The following is a 27,901-nucleotide window of genomic DNA, read 5'->3' on the forward strand; positions in this document are numbered from 1 at the left end:
TTCGAACCTACGCGCTTACCACCTAGACCACCATTGACACTTGTGTTGCGTTGTCCTAATTATGGTTTGATTATGCATGAAAGAAATATACAATGGATCGCCGATTGTTACCTCTTTCCTTGCTGCTGCTGCGCATATGTATGTTTGTATGCTTGTTCATTATTGAAGTCATACTGCTTTTTCTTTCCTTTGTCTTTCATTTCTGCGAATTCTCAACTATTTTATGTGCCCTTTTGTTGAAATATCCTGCGTTGGTCCATTTTTTGGAAATAGACCCGCGATGACGTGGTATATCGTTTTATCTGACAGCGTGAGGTTTAAGAAGTTCATTTCTAATTGTGTCTTGTGGCATATTAGAAATGATGTTTCTTCGAAAATCGTTCGCTTACAACAAATAAAACGACTTCTGAGTGATGATTTTAATGAATAAATTCCTTTTGGGTGAAATGCTCTTCGTTGGCCGTTGAAAAGTTAAGACTATACTTCTCAGGATCATTCATTCCTTTCATTTCTTCAAAGAAATTAATGACCTTTAGAAATATGCATATTTGCATTATTTCGTTGTCATTTCCATATTCGTAGCAATAGAATTTCTAGAATTAATGGCATTGTCACCCCTTGCCGCTACGTATATGTATGTATGTATCGTGAAATACATATCGACGCAGATTTTTGCGAGAAGCACCAGAAAGTTGTGCAATTTATGATTTTTGGCTTTTACCATCGTCGCGAAAAGACGACTTGTTGGCAAAGGCATGCTCGGGGAGATAATAAATTATAATAAATTTATAAAATGTGAATTTAAGTTTTCTAGTTTTCTTTCATACAAAATGATATGCATTTCTTGGAATATCACTAAGAAGTATAACTTCATCCGCGCGTAGGGACTCCACGCACCTTTTTTTTCTTGAGCATTTACTTGAGAGCTAGAACCTAACCTTAAGGAACAAACAATTTTTCGAAGTCGAACCGAAATAAAACCCTAATTTGCATTCAAGAATTCCCTTGTCAAAATATCAGTTTTTCTTAAAAAGTCAGTACGTGGAAAACTTTCAATCTTCAAACCAATAAAAATAATAATTTTAAGTTTCTCACGTTATGCGACGCTTTATCCATTGATTTGCCGTACGCTGATCGTTTACTATTCCCACCCAATCAATTTGTGTAAGTTATAAAAGGTTTGTGCGCTCACTAAGCCGAGATACACACCCCGAGCCAAGCACATAAAAGCTTTTCCAAGTTCAAAAACAGCTGTTATCTGTTCTGCTGTTATCTTATCACAGCGCTCAGCGCTCACTAACTCAACCGAAGAGAACTCCTCACCACTAGCGATCATATACAAAAACTTAATTCGCAAAAATGTCTCACACACATACACGTAAACAGCTGCAATAAATGAAGCTAACGAAGCGCCAAATCAACCATAAATAGCGGCTACATTGACAGTTTTATAGCAGTACGCGGCTGTTAAAGGTGTAGAGTTGATTTGTGTAGCGTTAAATAACGTACGCAACAAAAACACAACATATTTTCGAAAAAGAAGTAGTACAAATTGTATTGTGATTGGAATAGAAAGAGCAAGTGTTTGAGCAAAATTTTTCGCAAATTTAATTTGTGATTACAAGCTTCAACCAAAGGTCACAGTATTAATGGCTGAAGACGCGTAACTTCAGCAAAAGTGTGTGAAATCCGCTCCATAAATTCGAACTATTTGCGTGAGTGTGAGAAAATATTCTTTTTTTGTCAACACTTTCTGGCAATGTGCGAAAACCGGGCGTGATTTGTCATAATTCTAAAGCAATTCCCGATTCGCTACGCTAAATTACTATCAACAGCTGATAATAGCATTATTTTTAACACAACAAACCAGAAAGACGCCCAGACACAAAGAAAGCACACATAAAATACGCCAAAATGCCGAATGAAAGGTAAGTGGGCAAAAGATTTCGTCTAAAGATTAACACAGAATTCCTAAAGTGTTATGACATACGGCTCCGTTGTCAGGGTGGCGCAAACTCGCCGCGGGCTTTCTAATATAGAAAACAACAAACCGCCAATCAAAGTTGATGTTGTTATTATTATTGAATATTTAATTGTTGACAATGAATTGCAAAACTTTAACAGCTGTATGCCGTTGGTTATTGCACCCAGTAAACGAAGGCTTGTTGTGTCAAATCAGGCGTCGAACAGGTTTTCGCTACTTCAAATTATTATGCGATGCATATGTGTACGTACATGTGTGGACAGATACAAATTAATACATAAGTATGTATGTACGCGGTTGTCATTTAGAGCGCTTTTCAGCCCTTTATCACACTGGCAAATCTTCGGCATAAATTAACTAATGTTGTACTTTGTTCGCCGATTTCGTTGATTTTGCTTAATTAGTTGCATTCTGTTGCTCAGGTGTTAGAATAATATAATTTTTTATTTGCATACTCGTATATTTTAATTTGTATACTCTCACAACATGTTGGACAGAGTTACTATCAATATGCTCAGAATGATCTCCTGTTATACGCGAACTAGCCCCTCAGTTTTTGCGGTATCGAGCTGAAATTTGTCACACGATCTTTTCTCCCCAAGTAGCTGCTCATGTCGAAACCGGCGATACTCGTATTAGACCACTATTGCATATATCTTTCATTCAAACCGACCGCTCATACTCAAGATTAAGACCTTTTTCTATCCTTTTATGCTATATAAAATGTCCCTGTGAAGCGTATTATAGCTTCGATTCGGCCGAAGTAACAGTTTTTCCTTTTTTAATTTTTCTCACGTACAAAATTTTCCATTACTATTCTTTTTCTAATATTTTTTTTTTTAATTTTTATTTCATTCAATATCTTGAAAATATTCTTATTTTTTCTTTGCTTTTATTTTGTCATTTACTTTATCTATTTTAATACTTTTAACTTATTTTATTTTGTTTACCTAATTTTCAAACTTTTGATTTCTACTTTTTTTACTCTCTCATTCGAAAAAATTCGCAACAAAATTTGCTTTGCATTTAAAAATCTCATTTAATTGGTTTTTTTTTACTAAGTCAAAAATTCTCATGAAACGGTTTGCTGTCAATAAATTGTTTAATTGTAGTTGTGTCCCACGGCAACATTCTTTCGTCGCCAGACATCCGTGAAATGTTGTTTTTTATTGTCACATATTTTTCGATTATTTTTATATTCGCACGCGCCATATTCGTACGAATTTAGCTATAGATAGAGTCTATATGCTCTTGCAACATGTTGCTATAGCGTATAACAGTTTTGTTCACTTAACGGTTGTATGTATGTATGTATTACCTAAAACTAATCGAGATAGATATAGCGCTATAATGTATTTAAATGATCACGATGATGAGACGTATTGAAATACGGATGACTGTCTGTTCGTCCGTCCGTCCGTCCGTCTGTGCAAGCTGTAACTTAAGTAAAATTTGAGATAACTTGATGAAACTTGGTATGCGCGTTCCTTGGCAAAAACAGTACCAGTTCGTAAATGGGCGTAATCGGACCACTGTAACGCACACAAAACGCCATTAACCGAAAACCTATAAAATGCCATAACTAAGCACTTAATTAAAATATAAGACTCTAATTTGGCACAGGGGATCTTTGAAAAGGTCTGTAGAGCCCCGCCCTCTAATAAGTTTAATGTATATATCTCCTAAACCAGTAAAGTGGCAACAACCAAATTCTCCTAGCGCAAATATTATATAAGGCTGACTACCCATATAACGGGACAGTTAAAATCTTCTAAAAGTGCGATAAATGAATACTAAATACGCCAGAGATTGCATAAGAGAGCTTTAAAGGAGCCTGGGTCAAAATTGAACGATGAGCATGGCACCACCCACTTTTAGGTGAAATCACATATCTCGAGACCCGCTCGACCGATTTCAACCAAATTTACTATGGAAATGCCCCCCTTACATTTCTAAGTTACAGTGTGAAAATGCGTGAAATCGGACTACAGCCACGCCTACTTCCCATATAACAGAGTTTTAAATTCCATTTGAAACTTTCACTTTCCAGTATACAAATCAAAAAATTAATCACTTTATCAGGATAAAACTTCGCACGAATAATGCATTTGTGCTATGCCACCTTATGACCAAAAATTGTCTGAATCGAAACAAAACTGCTAAAGCTCCTAGTCACTGAATATGTGGATCCAGTGCTTATAGTTTTATTATATATATAGTTTTTACCGAAAGTATCGGTCAAAATATAATTGAAATTCAGAGAGAATCCTTTCCTGAAAGTGGTATATCTGTGTGTCAAATCGGATCATTACTTCTCTTAGCTTCCATATACAGATTTTCGAAATTCCGGGTGACTTTATACCGCATATATCGTCCAATATATGAGTTATCTGAATAAAATTGAGAGACGGTGCATATTTGTGCTTATAATAAATAAAATCGGGTAAATACTCTCCCTAGACCTCATATAAATAACAAACCTTATGTACCTTCAATTCCCTGACTTTAATCCTTGCCAGTTGCAAGAATATGAAATGTTCGGTGATACCCGAACTTAGCTCTTCCTTACTTGTTTTTATTTACTTTGGCAACATTTCGCTTGTTGTCTCTAAGCCTTATCAGTAAAACTATTTTATGAACGAGCTTACACTTGTACACTTATTCGTCGGTGGATAAAACCACTGTCTGGGCTCTTAAAATAGTGTTTTGGTTAGCAAAACAAATTTCTGCAGATCTCGTACGATAAGAAAAGAATTCGTCTCTTTGCTTACTAAGATTACTTCATTTCAAAACAATAAAGTGATAACGTTATATGAGGATTGCGATTAGAAATCTACTTCCACATGACAACTAAATTTTACTATGGACATAGGCGCTAACAATTGCTGTATCTTGGAATTGGTTGGGAGTCAAAGCAGTGTGAACCTTAATCAAAAACATAAATAAACAGCTAGAGAACCATTTCAAAAGTGGGCATGTACACCTCGTGACTAAAGAAGTAAAATTTGCGTGGAGATAAATGATAACGAATCCCAAAGCGATTTGACATTTTGAAAACATTGTCGGGAAATGACACACTCGTACTCGAGGTTATCAGTAAGAGTAATTATGATATTCCATTTGATGTGTGGTACCCTTGAGGTTTCAGCTTTTAAGAAAAAAATTATATTTAAAATTTCCTATAAACTTGAAAATTTTCAAATGGTATAATTTTTATGAATTCGTAGTAAACTTTTAGAAAGAAATATATAGAACGTATAAAACAAGTAAGGAAGGACTAAGTTCGAGTATAATCAAACATTTTATATTCTTGCAACTTGCAAGGATCAAATCCGGATAAATACCTTCGGGTTTCGGCAACACTTTGTGGTATATTAAACAAGAAAAAACGTTAACTTCGGCTGCACCGAAGCTGATATACCCTTCACAGGTGCATTTCTTTTAGTAACTAGCTGTTCAGTTTATACGGAAGCTACATATATGCTATAGTAATCCGATCTGAACAATTTTTTCGGAGATTATATTATTACCTGAAGCAGTAATCCATGTCAAATTTCGTGAAGTTCGTTTGGTTTGTATGGCAGCTATATGCTATAGTAAGCCGATTGTCTTAGTTGTCTTAGAAAATAATCTATACCAAATTTCGTGAAGATACCACGTCAAATGCAAAAGTTTTCCATACCAGCACTAGATTCCGATCGTTCAGTTTGTGTGGCAGCTATAGTTAACCGATCTGAACAATTTCTTCGGAGATTAATAAAAATAAGATCAGAAGATCAGTTATATGGATTTATCGATTTTATCTTCTCTCCTAATTTCTTTAAAATAGCTTCCATATTTTCCGATACGTGGTATAAAGTCAACTGGAAGTTCAAAAATCTTTATATTGGGTATATAGGGTCTAAGCGAAATATTGACCCGATTGAACCCATTTTAGATAGAACGTTATGTCATTATCAATATTATCTTTTTTAGACAATTTTTAGACTCGAGATGGCATACCTCAAGTGGAATATTTGTGCAAAGTTATATTCGAATATATTCATTGGTGCTGGACCTGTGTACTGGAAAGTGAAAGAATCAAATGGAATTTAAAATTATGCTATGTGGGAAGTAGACGTGACTGCAGTATCATCCTGGGTACACAATTGATTGCCTCTGGCGCTTTTAGTTATTGATTTATCGCCTTTTTAGTTCTTATATGGAGAGTGGGCGAGGTATAACTCTTAAATAATGTAACTCGGATTAGTTACAAATACAACTGTAAATGAATATCTTTATGTTCACATTACAAAATTAAGTACGTGACGCTTTCTTTGTTCATGATAAGCTCCTAAACTACGGAACCGGTTTTAATATTATTAGCACAGCCGGTTCCGTTATTTTTTATTGCAAAATATTTGTTTAAAATTTATATGACAAAAGGTTAACAGTAAGATTTTAACAGATAATGGTGTAAAGTTATTTTTCTCTGTAAAAGATATGATCTAAGTGTCGCTTCGGCCATTTTTTACAAGTCAAGATTTGTAGTTGTTTTCACTGTATTCAGTAATGTTTACAATTTCATCATGGAAAGATATTCGTAAGAAAAACGTTTACAAATTATTCCATTTTATTATCAAAATAATCGTTCTCCAATTGCAACTTTTCATGCGCTTTTGCCATTTTGTGGTCATAATAATCGTACATCTGTGCTCGCTATTCGTCGAATTGTTGAAAATTTCGAGTTAACATTTTCTGTTACCTCGATATTTTCAACAATTCGACAAAGAACCGGTCGAAGTAATTAAAATATTGCCGCCTTTCAGGCAAGTGTTGCTGAAGACCGCAATTTGTCGATTCCAAGACGTTCTCAAGAATAGATACGGTCTCAACTCATTGCCTGGCAGATTTTGAGAAAGGATTTGGACTTGCATCCATATAAAATTGTTCTCATTCAAGAACTGAAGCTGTTGAATCACCGTAAACGTCGTGAATTCGCTAATTTTGCCTTGGAACAACTTGAAACGTCTTCTTTCGAAATGAAGCTGGTGGGCACTGGTAACCAGCAATTGAGAGCAGTATAGATCAATGATAACCAAATTTTTATGGCCGCAATTTGAAAATGTTGATACCAGTATTGACAACATCTGGTTCCAACAAAACGAGGCTATGTGTCACTTAGAACGTGCAATAACCGAATTATTGCGAGAAAAGTTTGGAGGCTCAATTACATTTAAAAGTCAATATTGAATGTGCTATTCATGATTGTGATTTAGTGCGAAAGAACTAGAAAATTGAGTTCATCGAATTCGCTCCTGCAAAAGAATTCGTGAAGGCCATTCGAATGATGTTATATTCAGAACTTGATTATATCGATTGTACTTCACATTAAATAAAAAACATATGAATTTTCTAAACAATTAGAGCGAAATCATATCGCTACTATTGTAAAACCCTGTATAAAAATTTCGTTTATTAGACCGACAATCATCCTGTGGTCCTTTCAAGACAATGTGAGTAAAAAGCATTATGGGTTTTCTTCGCAGCTCTTGCATATGATTTTGACAATCCTGCATGTCCTTAAGGCATTCCATATCGCCCTGATCCGTTCGGAAATTTCCTTTTGGTCCCACATGTTCTTAGGCATTCCATCTAGAATGGCAATCTCATCGGCTTTTCATATAAGTAAATACTGTTTTGGCCGGGAACCCAGTATATATGCAGTCGCTTTCCGCCAGCTACTACATCTACTGCCACCCTGCTTCTAAACGACGAGGAAATGATTGCCTTAGTTCCCGCCTGGCTACTGACGTATATATTGTCTGAGTTCTTTATTTCATTTCCTGCGTTGTTAGCTATCTAAGCCGCTTTCCTGATCACAAAGATTTCTGCCTGGAAGATATTACAGTATTCTGGATGCTTGAGGGGTTGCCTGAGATCAATCTTCAAACAATAAGTTCCGGCTATGACACCATTAGCCCTCCTATACTCCTACCACCCCCACCCTCGTTTTTTCGTGACCTGAAACCTTCACTTTCAATTAAAGCGTGAAGACATATGGTCTATTTTATCCACCAATCCCCGTTTATTGAACTATTTCCAAAGGTTCTTGTGGACAACTCAACTAGCTTCGCGCAAACGAGGCATAATACTTAAATAATATTCCTTGTCGACAGTTTGGTCGTTCGGAAGGAATTCGGAGTGCACCATAGCTCAATAATCGAAGAAAACTGTCAACATATTTTGACACCAATCGTGCTTTTACTTGTTTTAGGCCCAAATGATATTTCAAAATGGTTTTCACTGATCCTTCCGATATTCCAACGATGCCAGTAAGATCTCTGAGTGGTAATCGTCGATTCTCAAGCACCAATCCTTTTATTTTATTGGCGTGTTGATCATCAGTTGATGTTGTTCTGGAAGTGGTTCGTTGTCAACGCTCTTTGAATCGAAAACACTTGCTCACGACAAAAAATTATCACCGAAGGCATTTTCCAACATTATGAACGTTTTGGCACCAAACATTTGATTCCGTACCCAAAATTTAATAGAACTTCTTTATTGTATACGAGGGCTGCTGTATACTCCTATACACTCCGATTGAGACACCTCCAAAACATGGTTTTTGAGTGCTTCAACAGCATCTTCTGGAGATTAAAATCGTTGACCACGCATTATTTTCTTGATGTGTGGGAATAAAAAGAAGTCATTGGGTGCCAAGTTAGGGCTATACGGCGGATGACCCATCAATTCGACGTTTTGGCCGGTCGAAAAGGCGCTGGTTTAAGCCGATGTGTGAGAGCTCGCATTGTCATGGTTCACAATGATTCGTCTTCTCTTGTTCGTTTTTCGAATTTCTCCGAAGACTTCAGGCAAACAAATGGTGGTGTACCACTCAGAATTGACCGTCCTACGTTGCTCAAGCGGAACAGTCGCCACATGACCAGTTTTGCCGAAGAAACAGGCGACCATTTGCTTCGAAGTGCTTCTTCCACGAACAACTTTCGTTGGATTTTGCTCGTCTTGGAAGACCCACACGGTCGATTGCTGTTTTGTTTCGGGCTCATACGCAAAGATCCATGATTCGTCACCTGTGACCAACGAGAACAAACCTTTTTTACGGCCAGGTGTTCATGCAATATCGAATGTATGCTAATGGGAGAAATGCATAGGCATGCCTCTATCTGAAGGTATATTACATGACGGTCTTGCATTATCAGTTCACGTACGGCATCGATGTTTTTTGGCACAACGGCTTTTTTGGACGACCTTCACGGAATTCGTCTTTGAGCGAGCGTCGGCCACGATTGAATTCGTTGTATCAGTTTTTCACAGTGCTATAGGATGGTGCTTCATAGCCATACAAAGATTTTAGATCATCGATGCACTCTTGTCGTGATAATCCACGTCGAAAGTTTTGAAAAATGATCGCACGAAAATGTTCACGAGTTCACGAAATATATATAGCAGCCTCCGTAATTTCACTCTGCGTAAAAACCGCCGAATGCATTTTATGAACTTCAGAAAGACAAGCAATAACAAAAACATTTAGCACCGACGTCACTGACAGTCATACCAACCTAGGAAAATAAAATTTCGACGAATAGGTTTTCGCGCGAAATTTAAATTAAAAAGTCTTACAATTTTTTGCCCACAGTAGTATAACAAAAATTTTTCTTCTGTCTTAGTTTTAAAGAAATTTTTAATCTTGCTGTTATAATACTAACGCCTTTCATTTAGTCTTATCCTCCGCAAAATAAGTATGTACTTATTTATCACTCTTACATTTTTTATTTATTTTTTTTAATGATTTATTAATTGATTTACATAAAATTTGAACACGTCACTTAACACTCAAAAAAATAAATGTTCAACTCAACAGCAATTAAAATAAAACACTTGAGTAATTGATGAAAGCCACTTAACGTTGCACAGTGGAGCAAACATGGCACAGGCGTGCAATTAATTATAACACGAGTGCGTGCGAGGCGGCAAACATGATTTGCATGATCGAATCAAAATCAATAAACGCCTTGAAAATAAAACCGAAATGCGAGCAAAACAAGATGCTTTTAACAATCAAAGCAAATCATGATAAATGGGATGGCAACCAAAGTTTACATAACAATTGTACCAACAGACACACATACATACATATATATGTACTACACATACATACATACAACAGACCCGCAAAACAGACGGACAGGCAGCAAGTTGACTCAATATTTCAATACCCAATTATTTGTTTAGCAGTCAGCAGCTTCATTTTGTCTGTATGTCTAAACACAAACACATACATATATACATATGTATGTGTATGCTTGTTTATTGTGTTGTTGTTATTGTTATTATATACAACTAAAAGCCGTTCGAGGCAATTTTAAAGCGATATTGCTACATTGTGTCGAGAGTTACAGCCTCTGTGTGAGTGAGTACATGTGTGTGTGTGTGTGTGACGTCATTATCAATTGACACATTGACCGCTTGTCATATGTGTTTGCGACTCGTGTTATTTTTCTTGTTGTTGGAGGAATAAAATGTGCTAAGCAGACATTGGTTTGATGGCTGATTTGTAGAACAATTTGTTTAATTGCCACTATGATAGCATACAAACATACAAACACGCATACACATGTGTATCATATTATTTAAAATTGATTGTGACTGATTGTTAGATAATTTATATCACTTTGCTACAAAGTACTTAACGCATGCAATTGGTTTACTGTTATTGCGAGGGTTCTGGATTCGACACCGATTATTGGGAGAGGCGATTGTTACATGGGGTCTTTCGAAGCTTTGACTCTAGCGGAAATATCAATGAATATTGACATAATTGAACAGTTAGCTATTAGTCCGAATAAATATTACTCGAACTGAAAGAAAGTTCATAAGGATGAGCAGTTGATTTGACACTATTAGTTAGAGTACTATATGTAAGCTAAAACCTCTATTAACAAATTTGCATGGGACTTCTATTAAATGCCACCTGAGAGCAAGCATTAACCTGTCGATAGACAATATAAAATCCATTCTGAGCAACAGAAAGATTTCCATTATATCTTAAAGCATTAACATGTCTAAAAACATTTCCAAAGAACTGATACAGCGGATAATGAGGGTAATTCGTTCCAAACTTGACAAACCTTGCTTTAAGCGTACTTTGTAAGTGTCTTAATTTCGCGAGCCGGCCTTTTAAAGAGTGATCCCAACTTTTTTAAAACAGAAACTTCAAATTTAATTGGGAATGTTTATTATCATTCGAAAGAACATTTTTTGGCATTCTTTCAAATGTTGGCTGCGACTCCGTCTCTCCATCTGTTGAGTCCAATTTTCGATGACTCGTTGGGGCATTTCGACTGGTAACTGCGGAATGGCACGTATGATATTTCGCTCCAAGGTCTGAATGAAGCGGTATTGTCCGCGTAGACTTTAGATTTTACATATCCCGACAGGAAAAACGTCGAACGTTGTGATATCATACATTCCTGATGGCCAATCGATCGGTCCTAAACTTGAAATTATCTGCTTACGGAAGTGCTCTCTCACTAAATCCATTAATTGATGTGACGTGTTCAAGGTGGCGCCGTCGTGTTAAAACCAAATGTCGCCAAGATCACGAGCTTCAATTTCAGGCATCAAATAGTCGGTTATCACGACCCGATAATTGTCGCCATTGACGGTTACGTGCAGGTAATGGCATCATTTTTGAAGAAATATGGGCCGAGGATTCCACCAGCCGACAAACCACACCAAACCGTTGTTTTTTTTTTTTTCTAGAAGAATTGGCAGCTCGTGAATCTCTTCAGGTTGCTCTTCGCCCCTAATGCAGTTTTGCTTGTTTAAATACCCATTGTGCCAGAAAAGGCCTCATCACAGAAACAAAATTTGGCTCGAAAACGTCGGATCTTCTTGGAACCTTTCAAGAGCGAAGCGATGTCGCTTGGGAAGGTCGAGCGGCTTCAGTTCTTGCAGAAGCTTTCAATTTAAGATCTGGACGTAAAATCCATACGTTCCATACGTCAGTCTGAGTTGCTGCAAACGGGAATCGACTACCACCCCCCGTCTTCGTGTACACTCTCAGCTACGGCTGCTATATTTTCTTTACTGTGTGCTGGGCGTGGGCTATCCGGTCGAATATGATTCAATAATTAATGCTGGGTCTCAAGATATATGAAAGTAGACAATTTTACAGTTAAGGCAGAAATATACCAGATCGTTGATGTGTGCGAATTATTCTAGAAGTTAGTCACACCAAACACGGTTTTCACGACTTGTAAACCTTGGTATGGTAACTTCCAAAAGCACGCAAAATATAGTGTTAAGAAAATGTGTTTACTTTGATAGCTTGTTTGGCAGTTATCCTTTCAGGAATTTCTTTTCCCCTGAAAGTACACCCTATAGCGCTCTAGTGTTTTACTGATAATAGAAGTGTTATTTAGTATTAATTTGCAATACTTACGACATTGAAAATTTCAAACGTTTGTTTATAATATTGTTTTTTATTAGTAAAATAAGAAAAAACTTCAACTTCGGTTGCACCGAAGCACCTTACTAAATAAAATGGCTTCCATACAAGAACTTGATGCGAACAATTTGCTCGAAGACTGTACCTTTGCTTTTGGCAATAATCCACCAAATTGGGTGAAGATAATTGTCAACTAAAAAAGATTTCCACGCAGGAACATGAATTTGACAGTTTAGTTTGTATGACAGCTATACATATGGTACAGTGGTCAGATATCGCTTCCGATAAGTGTGCAACCTCCTGCGAAAAAAGAAGCTCGTAACGCTGATCATTATATACTTATATATATATATATATGTATATGTATATACGTATATTTTTTTTGGGTGTTACAAACTTCGTGGCAAACTTAATATACCCTGTTTAGGGTATAAATATTAAATGTTATTGAAACAATGACTTGTTTTTTAAATTTTGTTAATACGCAATTTCACAATGAGACGCAATCGCATTTTAAGGCACACATACATACATACATACATACATAAAAAATATATTTCGCAATAATTGCCAAGTATGGTTCATGCCATTCATATTGTACACACTTCCATTTATTTTCAAATTAAAACGTATTAAAATTACAACAAAAATACAGCGAAAAATTTATTCATTTACTTTCAAATCAATGACGAAGGCAAAAGTCGGTGCATTAATGTTAATGATCTAATTGATTAGGTTCAATACGTTAAACATGGACGCTTATCAGTCCAGAACGCACTTGGTGCTAGTGTGAGTTTACAAAGTAGCAAGGTGAATCATATTTAATAACGTTAATTGTTATCAGACAGTTAAAAACAGAAATTCGGAAAGCACCAGCCAATAGAAGTGTGCTATAAGGGCTTATCGCACGATCAAACTCGCGCCATCGCGTAGGATATAGATAATAAAATGAAATTTAATGTCTGAAAAGCTTATTTTCTTATGTTTTTGTTGGAAAGCATGCGATCAGCTAACATTTTTGAGGCTTGAGTCAAAAAACGAGCGAGAGATCAGCTGGGTTTCAAGACATGATGGGTTGTAACTTGCAAGGACTTTGGTTAATATTAATTTAATGATTGTTGAGCTCGAAGACTTGCTAAAGAAATATGGGTTGAGTAGTTTAAGAATCTAGCATATAAATCGCTAAATGAAACATATTTAAACAGCAGCGTCATCTATTCAAAACTCATATTTAAAACCTTATTAGCAGTAGCTTGAGTTAAAGAATAATTCAAATAATCAAAAATACGGAATACGTATATATCAACGGAATATTGAGGTAAATCTTACAATTATCAAGATTGCGATCATTTCTGTCTGCAAAGGCGATTCTGTAATAAGAGAAGTAAGCAATGCAAACCTGCTTTAACGTAATACACATTTAAGCTTTATCAACTATAATTATATGAAGCGACAAAACAAAACTATAAATTTATTATCTGCCCTCTTCAAATACGTGAAGAATTTGACACTCTGAAGTGAACGCTTCTAATCATTTTATGATTAAAATTGCCTAACGTCAACAGTCGCTAAATTCTTATTTAACCGACATTATTATGTGTATGTGAGTACTCATTAAACACTGATTTGCGACTAAACAACCAAATATTGATAAGGTTGTACTTCCTTGACTACAAAAGTTGCTTTCCATTTCATTTAATTGCTCATGTTTATGGTAGCTGTCGCTATTGAAGCGTAAGAAGTGGGGACTTCATTAGCGATTGTTTTGAATTCAGTTGAAGTAGAATACTAAAACTTGAGATGTTTGCAATGATTTTCATATTTTAAATGTTTATTTCATTATGTGTGATTAGATGAATAAAGTGAGCTTTGAATATTTCTCGATAATGCTCTGAAGTCTTATTATACAATTATATTTTTTTTAGTGAAGCGCTTATTAAATAAGTAAAGTTGGAACGAATCTTTTTCTTGACCAGCATCACACCCCTAATGTACCATAGCTCCATTTCCAATAATAAAAATTCGACATCTAAGCTCCACCTTTCATAATGCATCATAACCTGAAGTTTAGTATAAAAATAACTTTATTATTTAAAATTACCCTCGTTGAACAATGGTAGGTGTCTAAGTTCAAAACTGTTTAGAAATATATTATCCAAACTTGTATATTATTTGAACTCACCAACAATTCAAAATCTCATACAGATCTGGGTCAGGTCCAACATATTATGACCTCGATATCAGCTGACAATAAAACAAACAATGAACTCACTTTTTCAAAAGTATTGATATTGATGTGTGTTCATTACGCATCTCAGCTGATGCCTATGGAATTGGTAATAAAACTTTAAAGAAATTAATGGACTTAATTGTAAGATGGCAGTACAAGTATTGTGTCTGTAATATCCTCAGTTAAAGCTAAAGTGCCTGAAGGTACTGGTATGAGCTGAATATCAGCTGTAGCTCATCAGTTTACATTGACTTTATATAGATTTTGTATGGCTTATTCTCGGTAATCACAGATCCTGAGACTTTGTCGAGTCAGTTATCGATCAAATCAGTAAATGTTATAGACTCGATGCGTTTATAGATTTACAATCATGTATTTACTTTTTCGAGAACAATTTTTCATACATTATAATATATATGTATGTATTTCAATTACAAACTAATACTTACTTAAGTCTTTCTGGGAGACTTTCAACGAATAAATTGTCAATAAAAGCAGCTACGGGAATTCCCAGCCATCAAAACAGATGCCTACTGGCTACTAAATTTAAATTATAACGAATATAACTACAATTGAGTCACTATCAACACCTACCTGTTGGTTTATTTACGAATAATTAATGATTATTTTAATTACAAACAGCGAGTTTAGCGAACGTTTCGTAACAATGACAGACCTTTTCGTCTCATACCAAGTAATTTCATTAAAAATTTATAGGAAATGCAAATCGAATGTTGTGTTGATGGTGGAAATAAATATATGTAGACGACTTGAAAGGAATTGTACTTTGGAAATATAAACAGACTGGAGACCTTGTCTCACAATACTTACGTACCCTTTTATTAGCTAATTTTAAGTTAAATTCAAATGTTTATGCCATGTGTCTCAAACATCACTTAATTTAGTCAATTAGCAAATTGTTTGACTTACGCTTTACAAATAAAGACTTTCAGTATTCTATTAAGTCCTTTAATCAGGAAAAATATGTTGAGTTCGAATCAAGATTACATCCCCATCTTAAAATACTCATGTCAAAGTTTAATGGTTGGTGGGGGTTGGACTGGAAACATAATTACAGAAATTTTTTTAAGAGGAAGCAATTTTCGAAGAACTTTTTTGTCTTAAAAATGGGGCTCATATGCTGAGTCCATATAACCATGTTCTCCTGTCCGTATACACCTCCCTGATAACCTGTTCATTTGTCGGAACCGCCGATATTCGGTCACTATAGTAGTATATGCCTGCCGTGCAGGCTGAACGATAGCTTGTATAGAAAACTTGTAAATTTTACGAGATAACTTCAAGAAACTTCGCACGAGTTATTTTCTAAAACAATAATACAATCTCCGTAAAAATCGTTCAGATCGGATCACTATAGCATAGAGCTGCCATACAATCTGACCCACCCAAACCAAGTTATTTAAGGAATCATTGCATTTGTGAAGGGTATAATAGCCTCAGTGCAACCAAAGTTAACATTTTTTCTTGTTTTCTTTTTATTTGCACAATTTAAATGTTTATTAATAAGCAATTTTATGAATTACAAATATACTCACGTATGTATGTATATATAAACAAATCCAGAACAACGTCCAGACATTGCCAATTAATTACACAACGATTAAGAATTTCCAAACATAAACCAGCATGTCTCCATTTGCTAGAGCTAAACAAACAGCTTTACGCAAAATTTAATTAAAAAAGCTCTTAAGTCTTCCCGTATGAAAGACTAAGCTAAATAAGTCAATTAAAGCAAATATTTACTTTTAGCACACACGCACACTGTTATATAAAAGTATGTGGACTAGTTTGCATTGGAGCGCGACTATTTACTATAAAATTATTTGTCAAAATATTTGGAAATGTAATTAGTGCGTGTACTTTGTTAATATATTGTGCATTATTTATAAAAACATTTAATTTATTTTTGTTTTTCCTTCATTTTATAGAGAACGGCTTGAGGAGCACAGTAAATTTGTGCCTCACACACATAAATATGAGATTGTATCGTCGAGCGATAAGGCACATCAACAGACGCCAAATTATCAGCAACAGCATCAACAAGCCTTGCTACAACTACAGCAACATAATCATATCAATCTTCACCATCATAATGTCCACAATCATCATTTGCAACAACATTTTCCGCAGGCACGTCGGCGCTCACGGCTGTCATCGATCGCATCATATCTGTCAGCGGTGCCGGATGAGAAGGCGGCCATGCGTGGTGTCTTTCATCAGGTAAGAATGCGCAAACACGAGCGAGAGATTGTGATTGGGAGTGTAGTGTTTGTGTGAATGAGTGTCTGTGTCAAGAAACCCCAGATCTTTTGCGATAACATGAAATGTGAGTTTATAGAGCATGTTTCTGCATTCCGCGCAGTCTTGTGCAATTCTGTTGAGGGATTAACATTCTGCAGCCGCGAAACGACAATTTCATTGAACTATCAACAACTTTGATATACAAGGTCTGTCGCAAAAGAAACAGAACTGTTAAAAAACAACAAAAAATTAGTATTTTTCAAAAGTTATATTTTTTTATTCAAAGCAGCTTCCTTGTGCTTCGATACAGCGTTTAGCCCGATCAATTAGCATTTCAAATGAGTGTTTAAGGTCATTTTTCGGAATGCTCTTGAGAATATCGGTCGTCGCCTTTTGGATAGTTCTGAAACCAGTGTCCTGTCATGGGCAAATGAAGTTTTTCAAATAGGTAAAAATCACAGGGTGCCAGATCAGGTGAGTAGGGTGAGTGATTAATGGTTAATATGGAGTTTTTTGTCAAAAAATCAGTGACAAGCGTCGACCGATGACACGGCGCATTATCGTACAACAGGCGCCAGAACCCTGCCTCACGGTATTGTGGTCGAGCACGACGAATGCGTGACAAAGACGCTTCATAACACCAAGGTAAAACACAGCATTAATCGTTTGGCCAGGTGAGACGAACTCTCGGTGTACAATACCCTCGGAATCGTAAAAACAAATCAGCATTGTCTTTATTTTTGACTTCTGAAGACGACCGACTTCTGATCGTCACAGAGGTCCTTACGATCTTCTTGGAATCGCTTAAACCACTCATGCACATTACTACGGGATAGGCACTGATCACCATAAACTTTTTTCATGATTTGAAATGTTTCAGTAAACGTTTTCCCAAGTTCAAAACAAAATTTAATATTTGCTCTTTGCATTTTACGACAGATGACCAAAAGCTGCTGTCACTTTTTAATCGATAACATCGATTGTAGTTATCCAAATGTCTTAAAATTTTTACGAAATGTCAACAAGAGATCAAACTTTTTATTTCATATACCCACCAATAGGTGGCGCTACCAGAAACAGTTATATCTAAAAAGTTCTGTTTCTTTTGCGACAGACCTTGTATATAAACAGAACGTTCTAAGTGAAATCAACGTATTTGAATATCAACCCAACGTCAACCCAATAATAAAGTGCTAGTGAGATCCTTCAATAATATGGGCTTAAGTTTGGTTAAGTTAAGAGATCGATCTTAACTGGAAACTCACTTAGCTTGAATGCCGGTCCGTGGTGTCACCTAAAACTCCAATATATTAGATCATAAGATCATTCAAATCGACAAAGCACTTTGCCCACATCATAAACATGTTAAGACGGCTAGTATCAGTTTCAGTTACGTCTCCTGGTTCGCCGAAGGTTAAACTGCCTGCATGTTTCCACCTCACTGTCCTCCATACAATTTTGACAACTCTGGGCTGTCAAGATTTTTAGCCTGTCAGCGGAAACCGTCTATTGCCCATACCTGATCTTTTTTAGAAATATTCAACTGTTTTTGGAATATTAGTGCTTTTGACGCACTATTCTTGCTATTAGATTGAGTAGCTTTAAAGCAACTAACGACTATAGGAAACTAATAATGCAAGTACATAGCTAATACAATACAACAAATACTTTCCTTTTCTATTATATCACCTAAAATTCCCACGATTTTTATTGTTTACTGAAATTGGCAGTGTGTAAATTATTTCATGTCACCAAAATTTAGGTTAGTGTGTGGAATTCAAAATTATTTCAGTTACTATTGTGTTATGAGAGTTCAGTGAACGGACCAGAAATAGCGACAGACAAATTAGACAAGTTCAAAATGAATGTAAACACGGGTCTATTGTCTAGATAAAAGCGAAACTATTAAAGGATTTTCGAAGGTTAAAAAAGCTGTAAACAAAAGTTACCCAAAAATGCAGCAAAGCGAGAATGTATGTCAATAAACCCGAGCTCCACAAATTACTACAGAAAACAGGTGTTACGGAAGAGACGGAACAAATAAGACTAGGTATGTTGTTTGTATGCAAATTAATATACCATATACGAAACAAGTTTTCTCGAAAATGAAAAAAAACTACCTAACATAGAAATACACGGAACAGCAAAAAAATTAAAAGAAATACGAAACAAAACTTATAAAAATAATAAATAAAAGTTCATAACTTCGCCTTAAAAATCGCTGTGTTTAAACCGATTTTAGAGCCGCAGTCTCTTAGACAAAGCTGTTCAGAATGCACTATAGAACATTTACCGCATGTGCGTTTTAATAAAAAAAAAAAAAATATTAGTAAAATACATAGACGCCCAGAAGAGTCTTTAATACGTTTACTCCAGTGACGCGCATATTCAGAGACGACGTGCAGTTCACACGGAATACGCTATTGCTGCTGTGCAGCAGAGTATCGAAGAAGACTCGAATGAGTCCATCCTCCGTCTGGGGCAACAATTAGAGCTGTGCCCATCCACTTTATGAAGCCGAAATGTTATCAAACGCGGCATACGTTCGGTGAAAGGTTCCAAAACAAGATAACTTTGTGCAGCGATGAAGTTCTCTTTTGGTGAATGGGTAATGAAAAAAGCCATTGTTGACTCGACTTTACATTCTCAAACAAATCACTCTTTGAAGTTCTCTGTGAGAGCAATAAATGCTTCAAAAACAAAGCCGGTCACAACGCTACAGTCAATGGGTTATGCTCCACAGCCATGTTTAATAACTTATTTGTGCTGAATTGTATGATGTTGATGTGGACGATCTTTGGTTGCAACTAGACTGTGCTACAAGTCATACAGACAGCGAAACAATAAAATTATTGAAGGAAACTTTTGGTGAGCGTATTATCTCACGTGGCTGGTCTGTGGCGTGGCTTCCAAGAACGCGTGATTAAACACCGCTTGGCAATTATTTGTTGGATTATGTGAAATCGCTTGCTTTAAAATCAAAATATAAAAATACAAAATGAAATAAGCGCAAATCCACGAAATTACTTGAAAAAAAATTTTCCGAGTATATTTCTTGCAATTACTTCAAAGTTAACCGCAGCAATTATTCGTGTTTTCATTTAATTTAGATTTTATTTAATTTTCCTACCTTTCACTCACTTTCAGCTAAGTCATTTCATATACATACATATATATGTACACATGTGAAACCATAAATGAATGTTAATTAAAGTAGCAATAGCAAGTGTCACAACTAATTTACAAAACAAAAAAGCGAAACTATTAAAATAACCTTCGTACCAAACGCAAGGCACACAAATGAAATCGAAAAGAATTTCTACAACAAAATTTCTATAAATGGCGTGAGTGCAATTGAAAAAGTCTAAAAAGTAACACGCGAATAAAAAAATAATATATAACTTAAAAAAGTCTTCCCATACCGGGAATCGAACCCGGGCCTTCTGGGTGAAAGCCAGATATCCTAGCCACTAGACCATATGGGATACATAATACGCTGTTACGAATGTGCTATCTAACCACCATTAATATGCGTAGACTCACGGTCACTCACGAAAGTTAGCAGTACAGCTGCTAAACATGTTTACTAAAGAGAGCAGCTAAAAATAACAGCAAGTACTCTCTTAACATCAACAGGCCACACTTGCGCTCGCTTGACTGTAGTTATGCTCTTCCGCTAAATATACATAAATATAGCAAAACAAAAGTTGAAGAATTTATGGTAATGAAAGCAATAAACGACGGTAAAATCACCACTGCAGACTTTGGCTTCAGTACTTATTATAAAAATTTTACAGACATGTGAAACAATTTTAAAATATTTTTCAGTTATAATGGGACCAAATATTTACATAGAATTGCAGAAAATATCTATTCGGATCAGTTGAAGAATTTATACATATACGATATATTCGCGGTATTATAGTATTTTTGATTTGGTTAAGTTAACCAGAACTTTTTACTAGAAATAGGAAGAGTCAATAATAAGCCATTTAAGTATGTAAAAGGTAAGAGGAAATAAAGTAAATGGATGTTTATTATATAGAGATTTTAGAGAATCTTCAGACCAAAAAACAATTATTTATAAATATAAAAAATTGTGTATCTTGAATAAAGCAATTGCTTAAAATAACATCGAAAGAAGAAACATAGAAAAATAGAAAAAAATGTAAGAGTGTGTCTTCGTAATTTCGCAGTTTAAGCCACATTAACTTGCGGTCTTAGTTTTATTTATTAAATCCTCGAAAATTAAGAAATCAAAAACGGAAATTAAAAGGCTCTGAACCACACACTGCAAAAAGATATTCTATAGTAACTTCTTCTTCTTCCTCCGCACAGCTTCTGCAATAACCATTGTATGGTGACATGTAAGCCCTCCTAATTTGATAGTCTGCATCTGCTGTATGGGATGTTCCCTGCTATGCTTCACAGTTACCATGGATATCGAATTGGGAGCCGAATTTAAGGTTATTTCTACAGGATTTCGAAACTATGTTGTGTTGGGTAGAAACGGGAACTTATTTAATATCTTAGATTGTTCCTTATTACAGACGCCTAAGGACGACTTAAAACGACTAGAGATGATTCTCTCAGTCTGAGAGTTGACTTCGCTGCCAGTTGCTAATATAACATGTCTGGAGACTGTAGTTATAAAGTAACGTTTAGTGCCTGACTTGGCGTTATCCTGAGAACTCCACTGATGCATGTCTTTGTAAACTTTCCATACGTCTTACTACGTATTTATTTTCCAATATCGGGCCAATATGTTACGCAGGGCGTTAGACCTCATTTGGTCCCACCATCCTTTTACAGAAGCAAATTTTTGTTGCTGCTTTCTATGTATATCGTAGCATTCAATTTTTGTTTTTATGAGAGTTTCCTGTCTAAAATTATCAATGTTTTTCGAGAAATGTTTTGAAATTTCGTCATTTCACATGTACGAAAAAAAATTTTACTCTACGCTTACAAAAGTGAGAGAAATCAATGTCAAATTAAACAAATATTTAAACCTTTTAAAAGAAAATATAAAATTATAAGATTATTAATATTTAAGTAGTGGAATTCCTAATTTTTAATGTAGCCTATTTAATATTCCCATACTCTTACAATAATCAATAAACCGGTTAGTTTTTTTCAGTCAAATTTTTTAATAATTCCTTTATATAAAAACCAGTATTAGGGTGGTTCAAACTTTGACAAATCACTTCTCTAAATGCTTGCTTTCATCTTTGACCTATTTTATCACAAATAACACATATTTTCCAATGCCTAATAAATTCAATTAACAAAAAAGTCGAAAACAGAAAGAGCTACCCTAAAGTAAGCGCTTTCTATATGATTCAACACTTTAAATACCTAACATTAAATAGGTCACCTTGTAATGAAGTTACAAAAAATCATGTAACTGTCATGAGTAAGCAATGGAGAATATGTGAAAAGTGTATATGTGTATGTGCGTGAATCTATTTGTAATTGTTTGTTTTTAAACTTGAAATAACGCAATATTAAAATAGTTTATTGAATGCACTCATATTTTTTACTTTGTTCCCTTCCCTCTTCTCTCAACAACAGATTCTCTCCACCTGCGCTGTGCTGGTGCTCTCCGCCGCCTGTGGCATGCCCATCGGCTACTCAGCCGTCATTCTGCCACAATTATCGGATGTTAACTCGACCACAGCGGAGATTGCCATTGACGTTGAAATGGGCTCGTGGATTGGTGAGTACAAAATTGCATTGCCACCGCATGCTTTACGGATTTATTCCTTCGAGAACACCAACTTATTTCACTTTTTTCCATTAATTATTCTGCAGCAAGCGTTCACAGTTTGGCAACACCTGTTGGCTCATTAATTTCGGGTTCTTTGGCTGATTATCTTGGTCGACGCTCCACATTGCTGATTTCGATCGTTCCACTGTGCATGGGCTGGTGTACACTGGCGCTGACTCAGTCCTTTGGCGTCATCATTCTTGGCCGCGTACTTTGTGGTTTCTCTACGGGATTGCTCGGTGGACCGGCTCAGGTAAGTAATCAACTTTAGTTTACTGAACAACAAATCTTGAAGAGGATATAGCATTTGGTAGAGGATTTTGTGAAGATCGCTTCTTCAGTTTTATTGTCCGTTATAATCAGTCTACCTTTGAATAGTATATGATGCTTTTTAAAAATATTTGTGTTTACTGGGTTCTGAGTCTACAATATACTTTGTCAAACGGTTATAGATAAGAAACGGCGATGTATAAAAGCGTGGTTCATAGCACAACTCTGGCAGTGTTCGACAGAAAGAGTGAGCGATTTACGACTGCAAAAAAACCCTCTATTTAAATAAAAATATTCGTGTGATTAAGGGTTGTTTCGCTTTTACACTTTGCACACGATCTTTATAGAGATATCGCCATAGATCATAGAAATTTGCCAGCTGACCAGAACAAGTCGTCGGAATGAACTCGAGCTCTAGAGATATAGGTACAGAGAGAACAGACAGGTGGAGTAGAAGTTTGACTTCGCACTTCATTTTGCATTAAATAAATAAACGAACAGCTCGTAAGATTTCCTAAAATTCGTTCAAGGGAGCGGTCTGCGCACAGAGCTTTTTAAAACGGCACGGGTTTAACTGTTTTTGTAGACTCAAAACAAACTAAGTATACTCAAATCTCCAAATCTGCTTTGCAAATAATTCAAAGCTCCTAACTAATACATTTCAATTAAGAGAGTTGTTTCTAGAAGACCTTCATTCGAGTGGCATCACTCCTACATGATGGCGACTGGTATCATAAATGACGTCGTCATAATAGGGAAGCAAAATACACGCATACAAATCATCAATGCCATTTTTCGTAAACCACAAATATGGGTCATTCACACGGGACATATTAAACTACTTTAGTTAAACGACGACCTTGTGTGACAGTGACACATTCACCGAGTTAACTACTGATGTCGCGCGCATTTGACGTGGAGTGAGGAACAAAATTCTTCTTCTACTACTTTTTTATTGAAAAATAGATACGCATAGATATTTAGGCATAAAGAGCCAATTAGTTTACAATGAAACTCACGCACAGCAAGCACGCAGTGCATAGAATGTTTGGGGACGCGAATTGCCTTGAACTCGTGCATAGTATGTGAGTTCAAGACCGAGCGAATATCTAGCTTCGCTTGGGGCTTTCAGTTATTCTTCTCTTTTTTGAAAAAAAAAATTAAGTTATTTGTCAATATGCAGCCACTACTCAGTAAGAGATTCCACATATGGTTAACTACACGCTGTCTAGCCGCATAAGTAAGGTTATGTGCGCCATGGGAGATCGCTTAATGTACACAAAGCTTATTGTTGTCGCTGTACTGCTCACTTCCGTCAACAAACAATCAATTTCTCAACGATTTACATGCATAACTATTCACATGTATCATCACCAACCCATCGTAGTGCTCAAACTAATTCTAATAAAGACGCTTATGAAAAGTAAATCTTATTTGTTCACCCACTCAACCACTCTGTCTCGCTTCATGCACCTCTAACGTCTGTTTCTATAGTGAAATTGGCGCGTAAATTTCACTTTATCAAGACTTGTAATTCACTAGAATGCAATGGGTCGAGCGCGTCTTATAAATACGACCCTGACGTGTCAACGCCTTTATCACAAGCCCACAACAAACATTCAACGCCAAGATTTGCATACCATACGTATGAACTTATTACGTTGGCGCATGGATAATTTTTATATACAGTTCCGGAATCTTGACCTTAGACTATAGTTGAGCGAAAGTTTAATGGAACTGCGCATATCCGCACAAATTTATGCCGACTGATTGTTTGGGAAAAGTGAATTTTATTAATAGTTGGGTCCAGTAAAAAGCGCAACCCAATTGGTTCCACTACCCATTGAGGTGACAGTTGACACGTAGTACCTACATACATTTCGGGTTTGTTTATACGTTAAATACCGTTGTTTACATGCATATATCTAACTGTAAAATGTTACGTTTATTTACACTTTGCTATCTTTATTTGTAACCTCGTCACCCTATTGAGTTTAATATGGTGCGTTGATGCTATTTGTATATATATTTATAATTATTTTGCGGAAGTGAGTTAAGTTTTCCGTGTCCAAGTCCGGGATACGATATATTGTAACGAGGCTGATTAAAATGAGATTAAATCCGAGTGGTTTTACCGAGGAAAGTTTTCTACTCAATCCGCGGTACAGTTAATTATCTAGATGGGTGTGGCTGCATTTAATTTTGAAGTCGTCAGAGATTAAAAGAGAAAGGATTAGATCGTTAAAATCCCTGATTCATAAACAATTAAAATGGATTTTGCGACTCTACTAGAAATTGGTGCATTAATAGAGTTACAGAGGCCTCTTCTATATTAATCTACATCCTTTACTTAGGTAAGTTTAGGGTTATATCCGCCGATTGTCACGCTATACTTAGATCTACTGGTCAATGTTTTTTGCAAACTTGGAGAGCGCTTTGACATCTAATTTTCATACTACATCTAGTCCCTTGGACTTCATAGGAAGTGTTCCAGCGTCTCTCCCATGCTCTTCATCCATTTTAAGTTTTATATCTTTTTATTCTTGGACTCTACCAGTATATATGGGCCAATGTAGTTTTTTTCCATGATGGTAAAGTACAGCGGGTATCGACTCCTTCCCATCCTTGTTCGGTAATGTGACATCTTTAAAATTACAGCAGCTAACAACTGTTCTTATTATATACCATGAAGTTTCTAACCAGTTAGAAGAGGTAAAAACATAGCCAATTACACAGCCGTTTCATTTCTTATGAACGTTCTAAACCTGATTCCTTGGTCCTGTCCACTACGTTTATTAACCAATAATAATTAGCTCGTCAATAAGTTTGACTGAATTTTAGGTTAGGGAACGTAATTTCGAGCCCTTCCATATATTATATTAGAGTTCTGGCGTGTAAAGTACAACTATTCGATAATTCCTGGTCCATAAATTAGCAATATATTGCATACCTCATCAGTCTTGCTCGTCTAAAATAAGTTACCGTATTCAATTCAACGCAGCCTTTAGCTCTGAACACATTTTTTATCATAGATAAAAAATACCGTTACTGAAAGTTTTGAATAATTTCTAATAAAAGCTGTTATACTTCTTTCAGGTGTACATCGCGGAAACTGCCGAACCAAACCTACGCAGTATTCTTATTGGCGCACCATATGTTTCCTACTCACTTGGTATACTCATCGTCTACTCATTGGGCTCCGCGCTGCATTGGCGTAAGGTGGCTTGGTGTGCATGCATACTACCACTTTGTGCAGCCGTTGCCATCTTCTTGATACCCGAAACACCCGCTTGGCTTCTGCGTAACAACAAGCAAGCCAAGGCGCAGAAAGCTCTCACCTTCTTGCGCGGCAGTGAGATAATCGCACGCAAGGAGATCAACGATATGACCGAACGTTTGAGTAAAGAACGTGCCACCACGCGCACCAACGAGAACATCTTCCAGCTTTGCACCGAACGTTGTGCTATGAAGCCGCTTTTCATTGTAATCGTATTTTCAATACTGCAAATGATGTCCGGTTCGTTCATTGTCATCTTCTACGCAGTTGATATTATTGCCGATTTCGGCGCCGATGTCGACACTAAATCCGCTGCCATTTGGACAGCGGTGGTGCGCATGCTCTGCGCACTCACGTTTTGTGTGATTTTACTTTTCGTGCGTCGCCGTCGTATATTGGCAATTTCCAGTATTGGTTCGGGTCTCAGTTGTCTCATATTGAGCATATATATGTTTGCACGACTCGGTTTGCCGAAGAGCAATACGGATGCGCTCGTCGCAGCCGGTTGTCTATTCGCTTATATTGCCTTCAACACAGCGATTATGGTGTTGCCGGGCATTATGATTGGCGAACTCTTCCCAGCGCGTATACGAGGCCGTACAGCGGGCGGGGTATTTGCCGCAATGAATGTCAGTCTGTTTGCATTAACCAAAATCTTTCCGATGGTGCAGTCGATCATAAAAATGCGTGGTGTGTTTATGGTTTTCGCATTGTCCAGTTTTATGGTAACCATTTTCATGGGTCTCTTCCAACCCGAGACGAAAGGACGTTCATTGGATCAAATTGAGGATTATTTCAATGAGAATAATTGGTTGTGGTTCAAGCGTGACAAGAGATACAAGGAGGTGGCATTGAACGAGAAGGCCGAGAAGGCTGCATTGAGAGCGGAAGTTAAGGCCTAAGCCGTAGGACTTAAGACGCATTTAACCTAAAAGCCAAATTATATGAAGATAAACTTAGTTGTATTATACAATAGTATACGTTAAGAATAGAATGAACGTAGTATATTTTTAAAAGCTCATAAAGACCAACGAATTTCAGCATTCGTGTGATTTAATAAAGAGTTATTCCAGTGATTACAATGTGATCAAACTTTGCTATAAATAATTATTGAAAATGCTATAAATCGTGAAACCAATTTGCATTTTAAATAATGGTTTCCAAATTAATACTAAAATTAACTCACACTAAGTTAGTTACTAAGTCACTCAATTACCTCGTAAAACTTGCTTTATATTTAGCTTTAACTCATTAATACTTTTTAATGTTCCCTACGTACTTCTTTAGCTATAACAACTTTTGAGAAAAAATTGTACATAATTATATTTTTATTAAATACATATAATAAAATATAAACAAGTCTTTTTATCCACCTTGAGACAAAAATGGTTCCTGCTGTATAGGTTCTCTTATAAGAAAGCACTTTGACTGGGTAAAATATAGTGTTTATCTGTTTTGAACGAGCATTATTAAAATATTTTTTCCAACTTCGGGTGAAACAACATACATATGTAAAAATAATATTGTTAGAAAGCTGAGTGCCGGATTCAGCACGGGCAATTACCCATAAAATTTTGAAAAACGTGCTATTTATGTCAGGAATTGTGAACTATTACCATGATTTTCAACTTTAAAACAGTAGGTAGATGGGACGCACC

The 27,901-nt window shown here is 36.1% G+C and overlaps 1 protein-coding gene, 1 non-coding gene and 1 pseudogene across 2 annotated transcripts; 2 read left to right on the forward strand and 1 right to left on the reverse strand.

Moving 5' to 3' along the window:
* The first annotated feature begins 276 nt into the window (after window positions 1–276).
* LOC126757684 (small nucleolar RNA U3) lies at window positions 277–413 on the forward strand (annotated as a pseudogene).
* Window positions 414–1,467: 1,054 nt separating this feature from the next.
* On the forward strand, window positions 1,468–27,571 carry LOC126755638 (facilitated trehalose transporter Tret1-2 homolog). The gene is made up of 5 exons (XM_050468350.1): window positions 1,468–1,928; window positions 16,617–16,908; window positions 22,501–22,645; window positions 22,741–22,949; window positions 26,063–27,571. Exons 1-5 carry the CDS (start codon window positions 1,915–1,917, stop codon window positions 27,143–27,145), a joined length of 1,743 nt encoding a protein of 580 aa, XP_050324307.1. The 5' UTR covers window positions 1,468–1,914; the 3' UTR covers window positions 27,146–27,571.
* On the reverse strand, window positions 20,343–20,414 carry Trnae-uuc (transfer RNA glutamic acid (anticodon UUC)). The gene has a single exon. It is a non-coding gene; the product is annotated as a tRNA-Glu (tRNA).
* Window positions 27,572–27,901: the final 330 nt, after the last annotated feature.

This window comes from Bactrocera neohumeralis, chromosome 4, assembly GCF_024586455.1.
Source record: "Bactrocera neohumeralis isolate Rockhampton chromosome 4, APGP_CSIRO_Bneo_wtdbg2-racon-allhic-juicebox.fasta_v2, whole genome shotgun sequence".
Lineage (NCBI taxonomy): Eukaryota > Metazoa > Arthropoda > Insecta > Diptera > Tephritidae > Bactrocera > Bactrocera neohumeralis.